The 8,070-nt window shown below is 38.6% G+C and overlaps 1 protein-coding gene across 1 annotated transcript; it reads right to left on the bottom strand.

The window, feature by feature from the left end:
• Positions 1 to 467: 467 nt before the first annotated feature.
• On the bottom strand, positions 468 to 1,595 carry LOC100694903 (claudin-22-like). The gene has a single exon (XM_003457352.2). It carries the CDS (start codon positions 1,593 to 1,595, stop codon positions 930 to 932), a length of 666 nt encoding a protein of 221 aa, XP_003457400.1. The 3' UTR covers positions 468 to 929.
• Between the last annotated feature and the right edge of the window lie 6,475 nt (positions 1,596 to 8,070).

The following is an 8,070-nucleotide window of genomic DNA, read 5'->3' as shown; positions in this document are numbered from 1 at the left end:
CAGTTTCAAAATTTTGTGACAAATGGTGAGTTCAGTCTAAGGGAAATATTTAGTAAAAATAAAAATTATCCCCCAAAACAAACAAAACATAATTTCACCACAAACAAATTTACTTTTTAAGAAATATATTTTTGCTGCTTTAAAGTTGAAAAGAGAAAGAAAATAAAGCTGCATTAAAATTCTTATTTCTGAATGTAATTCTGAATTGGTGAGTTTTACACTTTAAAGTGTTTCAAAGGTGCAAAGGTTTTCCTAACTGTGTGTTTTTCAGTCAGGTGAAACTTCGTAATCATTTTTACTCTATATAGTAGCTTATAAAAAATCAGCTTTTTAAAAACTACATAGGATCAAATCCAGTTTCCAAAGCGCATGACTCTACTACTACTACATTTTAAACCACTGAATGTCTGCCTGGTTTTCAGCACTCATCTGTGAAATAATTATTTTTAATAGTCTGAGCATCGTTTAGAACCTCACTGAGAGAAATAAGGAACCTAAAGTAGTTTTATTTTCTTCCTCTAGCTCTTATTCTGACTTTGGAGCATTTTTCATTTATCCTGACAGTCTGCAGTGTCTAACAAATGAATTGGATTTCTAAATCTTTGATAAAAATGTAATCTTAGGAACACAGGCCTTATTCACAGCTGGACACATTTGTTGTTTATCACATTTACGGTGAGTAATGCATGTGTCTAGCTGTAGTCCAGTTTAAAGCAGGAAAACAAATTTTCACTCCTTTTTTTCTGTTGAAGCCACTTAGGGAGTTAAAAAGTAAAAGCCTATTTTACTTAGGTAAGGTAACCTCAATATAGGGACTTTTAAGTGTTTCTGCTGGAGTATCTCAGACATACTTAGAACTGTTCATCATAGTTGGATGGGTGGGGTCTTCTACTTCTAGGGATCAGAAGAATGAATGTTGGAAGACACTCTCACACATACTCAGTCCTGGTTCTTTCAAAATTGGGTCCTGGTGTCACAATGCCCAGAGGGATGTGCACAGGCCTGTCCAGCTTCTGCAAATGAAGACAGGAAATCAGCAGCAGCGATCCTGCCACCAGGTGGAGGATGCCTGCAATCCAGCCACAAAACAGAGCATAGCCGAACTCCCAGCGAGGGACAATCTGAGGCACTGTCTCGTCGAAGAATCTCACAAGCGTCAGGTGGGCGACGTAAGAGACCGGGATAAGGCCCAGGATCCCTGATACCAGGCACAGTGCCCCGCCTATTGCCTTCAGCACCCTCTTACACCTAAAGTCATCCAGGGGGTTGTGGCAGCCATTAACCAGGCGGATACCGGGGATGGCCAGCAGCACACCCAACAATCCCACCCCCAGCACCAAGGACATGAGAATCCGGGCCAGTATAATGTCTGGTGGCAGGTCAAACATGCTGTCATAGGGCCGGCACTCCAGCCTATCCATCGCTTCCTGGCTCACACAGGTCACCCAGAGGCCCATGTTAGTTTCCTCAGTGGGAAGCAGGTCTGTAGACAGTGTGATCCATGAAGGCATCAGGATAGTGGTCAGGGAACAGATCCAGGCCACTATTGCCAAACCAACCCCCAGCAGCTCTAGAGTGCCATTGCTAGAGTCCATGACAGCGATGCTGTAGCTCTCAGAGGGTCCTGGTCTTTACCTTGCTCCTTTCAGGAGGGGGATCTGCTGGGACATCAATGCTAGCAGAGAGAGACTTTGCAGTCAGGCCCAGCTGGAAAACTTATCACACCCTGTCCAGGCAGAGGAAGGCTATGATTGGCCACCTGGAAACAACAGGATTGCTGTGAGGTCACCTGCAGGCAGGATTTTCTTCGAGAGAGGATGTTATCGATGCCTACATCGCTGACTGTAAGGCATTTGATGTCAATGGCATCACTTGCTCAGCTTCTCTGCTTTCTTCATCCTTGCCCCTCCTCCCCACAGAATCACCAGTGAAAACTGACACTTTTAAACAATCAGGCAAAAAGTTCAGGCTTTCTTCAGCAGGTCAACAGAATACAAGAACCAATTTGCACCTGCACACTTACAGAATCAACAGCACTGTGGATGGAATACACACGTTTATTAAAAAAATAAACCTATTTAGGCAAGTCACTTTTCCTAATTCACTGAATTTTCTTTTTCTTTTTTCCTAACACTTTTTTTTCAGTTGAGCTTTTTAGTCCTCAAAGGTGTCACCAAATTCCAAACTCTATATCTGGTCAAAAAGAGGAGTTGTAGGACACTTGTTTTGGAAATAAAATTGAAATTATTTTGTCTTGAAGATATTCACATTTATTCTATCAAAATAATAATATATCTTTAATAATGTAGTTTCTGTGAAAATGTACAGATAGCTTGAATGGAGTCTGATTGGTTCTAATTTTTAGGTTATTTGTGGTGTAGAGAAGACTGGTAATATTGAGATTGGTCAGTATCTAATTAAACTAAAATAATAAATGCTGAAATACACATTTTTTTGTCCAGAAAAAGATGTGAAAAGTTCTTTTTTAAAATCAAATTTCAGCCAATTTTTTTTTTTTTTTTTTTGCCTGATGGTACCTCCTGCTGGTAGTTTGCAGAAACTACACATAAAAAAATGCAGTACATGTTTACATTCCAGGTTTTACTGTAAATAAAAATTTTAATCCCATGACAACCATACATAATAAAGTGTATACATCACAGTTCCTTCTGATCTAGCTACACACTGGTCTGATTGAATTTTACCATATTATCATAGTCTGCTAAAACTAACTACAAAAGCTGGGTGTGGGGAAAAATGTACTCACTCAAATAAAAAAGACTAGACTTTTAAAAAGATGCCAAAAGTAACTGAAACAACCTGGTAACTTGCTATAGCAGCTAATATTTAAATAATAAATCAGGAGGAAACACTTTTAGTTTTAGTCTTTGTCAGTTTGCTGGGTTTGGTAGGATCATATAGGATATGCTCGAAACTCCTTATCTATAACTCATCCAGTATCCAATCACAGCTAAGAAGGGCTGGGACATTAAGTCTCAGTGAACCATGTTCTGGACTTCTACTGCCAAAGATTCTCTAAGGTGGTTGGTGCCTATCATGGCAATTACCCCAAATCAGATGGAACCAGTTTATGCCGGCAGAAAAAGGGAGCCATCAAGCTGAAGAGGGAGTCCTATTGAGCTTTGTTGGCTTGTAAGACTCCAAAGGTGGCAGGTACCAAAAAGCCAATCAGATGCAGTAACTGAAACTGAGGGGTCTGTGAAGAGTTCTGTGAGCTCATGGAACAAGACTTCCAGTTGGCCTCAGGTCAGTTCTAAAAATCATCAGGCGATTCATGAACAGAAAGCGTCTTTCTGTTCCCATTGTAGACAATGGGGTCAGACTCCTACTGACCTTAACTATAGTCAGAGTGGAAAAAATAATTCAAGGATCCCCTCAGTGCCATCTACACACCTTCTGTAGTGGAAACAGAGTCTGGGCACACTCTTTCCGAGGTGACTGACATAGTCAGAAGCTCTGCTGTTGCTGGGCCTTTGGGGTCAACCTGAGTTCCTAAAGACTCTTAATGTTGTAGGGTTGTCCTGGGAGACATGCTTTTGTCAAGAATATATCCTTGGCAGACCGGGATTTTCAGGAATCAGGAACAGAGGGCTTGAACTTCTAGTGTTCACCCTTTTCATCCTACTTGAGAAGGTCTATGCCAGGGTGCTGTAACTCCTGGAAAGGACAGTCTATCCAACAGTTGAATATTAGGTCGAGGAGGAACAACCCAGTTTTCATTCTGGTCATGGTACACTGAATCACCTCTTTATCATCTTGAAGCTGCACAAGGGTACATGGAAGTTTCCCAAGTGTTTTGTGTACACTAAGAAGTCATTTAACTAGGACATCCTATGGGGATAGCTTCAGGAGGACATACTATACTGTATAACTGTAATGAGTGAACAGACTCTTGGATGCTACAAATACAGTTTTCATATTTCCATAAAAGGAAGAAAATGATGACAAAACCGAACATACTTTCATTATTTCCAAGCTTCCTATTCTGTGTTTTGGTTTTTGAACTTACTATCAAACACACAAACATATATTATACATTGCAAATACATTTGATGCTACTTGTCATTTCTATATATACTATCTATCCACCTATCTCTATTTATATATGCCTAAATGTCATTTTACTGTACTACAGTTAATATGGGCTCTAGCAGTTCTTCTTCCTCCCTTTAGATGGTGATACAGACTCACCAATAAGAACCAAGCAGATCAGCTTTATGACAAGAACTGCAGTAGTATTAAGTTTGCTGCTTGGCCATTGTGGCCTGAATGTTTGACATCATACAAAATTAAACACACATCTATCCATCTATCTATCTATCTATCTATCTATCTATCTATCTATCTATCTATCTATCTATCTATCTATCTATCTATCTATCTGACTGACTGACTGACTGACTATCATTTTATATTTATACTGGCATAAATGTCTATGCTGCATAGAGGTTACAACAACCCTTAATATGCAGGTACCTGCTGACTTTGTATTGGCCCTAATACATCCACATAAATACACTGGAAATGGTGCGTGCATGTGTTTGTGTGCTGTTTGTCTGAAATAGCTGGTGTCTCTTTGTAGTGACTTTAATCCCAACCCAAAATGGAAACACACATACAGCCAACATATACAGAGTTTGCATCTGAATCTATGACATACTGTGTTGCATTTTTCCTACTGAGAAACTATTTGCTTACAAAAAGTAAGCATTGCTATTTTTCATGCAACTGAATAATGCTTCAGTGTTTTTCAGGGACTGAAGCATTATTCTGAAGCAAAAGATGGAGGGAAAAAAATGTGGTAAATGCGTAGTCTTTTGTGGTTTTAGGCATTTTCAGGAATGTCCAGGTTTTGCTTTCATAGTCTCTCTGCCATCACATCCCACCAATGTGCATGTCACTGTGTATCTGTGTCTACGGCTGACCTAGACTGACTTAAGAGTATATTTAATATGAATTGGTGTCCCTTTGTTTTTGCCTGACCAGCTCACCTCAGACACATTGTTGTTAGAAGTGAGATTCGTGGATTCCTTTTAACCAAATTTGACAGATTCCTGCTAAATATATGCGGATACTCAACCTAACAACATATAAATGGCCAGAGTGTTTGAGTTGTAAAAACAGAGGCAAAGTGTTAAATATCTAGTAATATTTAATTGACATAAATCAATTTTTTAAATACCTGGTTTATTGCTAAGTGTTTGTATTATTCAAATATGTTAAAGTGTAATGTATACAAACAAATGTACCAACAGAATTAATCAATCATGATTTTATGAACAACCAAGATTTTTGTGTTCCGGGGTTGGTGAGGGAACATTTTGTATTTTATTTATTGGTTACTTAACAATAACTTGCAGGTTAGATTGCTAAGCTAGCCACCTTTAAAAGGGAAAGCGGTGGGCTGCAGATCACAGATTAGAATTAACTTCTGTAAAAATGATAAATGTAAGCCTAATATTCCATTTCTGTCTCTTTAGCAGTTTACAGACTTTTTCTGCAATGTTTTTCTTCATTGCAAAAGAATAAATAAATAATTTAGTCCAGATAGTACTTGATTCATTCAAAAACAAACCTCACAATTAATTTTAATTAAATTACATACATTAAGTGCCTTTTGTGTGAGTCCACTGAATTGATAACTTTCTCTAAACTTTATTTTACATTCCAAGATGGTGATTCTGTGGATGAGGAATCACATCAGGAGCTTGCGGCAGCCAATGGGAGGAGAAATTAGAAGTGGTGATTAAAGATGATGGTTGTTAAGGAGAGAGAAATGTCTCCCTCCTTCTTATTCCCATCTAGGTCTGGCTCTACTATCAATGGGAGCTTTCACTTTGCTTTTGCATGAAAAAATATGATGGTTGTGTGTGTGTGTGTGTGTGTGTGTGTGTGTGAGACAGATAGAGTCCAACAGTCCACTCCAATGCATGAGTGGCTTGGAAAGTTGCCAGCATGCAAAAACCTAGCAACAAGATTTGACTTGGCCTGCTGAGAGAGAGAGTGAGAAATAGAGAGTGAGAGAGCGAGCGAGCGAGAGATCTGGCATGTGCACAGCATGGGCATATGGATCTTTGTTTGTCCGTTTTGGACCATTTAGTCATTCTGTCACTCCAACTGGACTACTTAGCGAATTGGTGCTACTTGGTTCTGAATCGCACACACACACACAAATGTATTTGCAAGACACACATGGGTGAGCCAAGCCTTGACTCTACTGCTTTACAGTCTGTTACTGTTCACATGGCCTGAATGAAATAAAAAACCTTTTCCAATTAATCCTTTTAACCAACATGTGTGATCCCTGGCTCACGCTGATGTGGCCTTCAAGCTAACCGAGTCTATGCCAAGTCAAGTCACTTCATAGCCCCTAGAGCCTTTGCTGACCATCAGCACTGATCAGCTATGAAGGTAGCCAGCTCCAACATTGATTTCCATTTACTTCTGAATCCAGTTAAATATATGTGGGGTTCACTTAAAGGCCTGTTTTTTGTTTGTTTTCCTTTTGCTTCTTACAGAGTCTGACAATTTTTAGCTGCACTTATAAAAGATTAATCTTGGTCTATTTCTTTAAGTGCAGTCCATGCTGAAGGTGCAAATATTGTTCGCTAAAATATAAAAATACTGTATTTAACCCCTGTGTACTTTTTGCCTTAAAAATAACCCTCAAAATCCATACCTATAATTCAAACTGTTGTGTTCTGACAACCCAGTTTGGTGAGCAGCAGTTTTTGTCTCGGTCTGTCTCCCACGGATGCCATGTTTGCAATGTCTCATTCTTATTGTTTAATCATGAGCACTGATCAAGACGAGTGAGGCCAACAGTTCTTTAGATGTTCTTTTGGACCTTCTGGATGACTCATTGATGCACTTTTGGAATAATTTTGGTTGGCTGGCCAAAACTTAAATGGCTCTCACTGTGGTTCACTGGAGTTCCAAAGTCTTAGAAATGGCTTTCTAACCCTTTCCAGACTGATAGATGACCTTGTGTCTCAGCTCTTTCCTAAGGTTGTGTCATATTGTGTTGCTTTTTTGAGATCTTTACTTTGTCAGACAGATTCTACTATTAAGAAATTTCTTGTTGAATCAAGAAACCACTTTATCTGGCAGTAAACACGGCTGGGTATGGTAAGTGAAATTAAACTATAAGCTTTCCGAAAAAAAAAAAAAGGTTAATTGCATTTAATTCATGATTTAACTACTTATTTGATTGCTTTTTTGTACAAGGCCAGGTAGGTTTGGTTAACTTTTTTTTTTATCTCATTGAATTAAATCATCATTTAAAAACTGCATTTTGTACTTATTCAGACTAACTAAAATTTGTTGATGACTTTAAACATTTAAGTGGGTCAAACATGCTTCACTGCACTGCAGGTCCATTTTTGCACCATCTAGTAAGTATAAATAATACCTGTGAGCTAAAAGTCCATACTTTAGACTGCTCTAAACCAGAGGGCTGGTGAAAACATGGCCCACTCACCTGCTAACTAAAATTGCTTTTTATGAGGGAGGCCAATCAGAAAAAAGCTGGCTCAAAATTAGGGGAAGGAAGCTAAATTGGTTTCTTTCAGTCAATGGATGAAGGCAGCAGTCACCCAGTGCAAGGTAAGTAAGGATTATTTGACTGATGAATTAAAAAATGCTACCTGAGCAGAGTCCAAAGAATAAAAATAAGAAGCTGAAAAGGAGCATACCTTTTTCGTTTTTCTTACTGTCATTTTGTAGTTGTACTCAGGCAGCTCCATGCATGCTGATGTTCAAACTGAGTGTTACCATTTGGAAAAACTACACTTCATTAACCATTTTTGCATAACACTTTACATAAACTATGGGTTTAAAGCATAAATCTTAGAAAGATAGATAGCTCAGTCACAGGATTCAGTATATACTCAATGTAACGACCTACAAATCTTAAACATATCTTAAAGATATCTTTATTTCCAAAATCTGACAACTTCCATGTCCTTCCATGTACTGTAATGGTGAACAATACAACACTCACTCCCTATCATTTGAACATACTTTTTTCCCATTATCTGAACTGTTCGC

The sequence above is a fragment of the Oreochromis niloticus genome, linkage group LG17, assembly GCF_001858045.2.
Source record: "Oreochromis niloticus isolate F11D_XX linkage group LG17, O_niloticus_UMD_NMBU, whole genome shotgun sequence".
NCBI classification, from domain to species: Eukaryota; Metazoa; Chordata; class Actinopteri; order Cichliformes; family Cichlidae; genus Oreochromis; species Oreochromis niloticus.
Note: the sequence above shows the minus strand (reverse complement) of the source record. Positions and strands in the feature narration are given on the sequence as shown.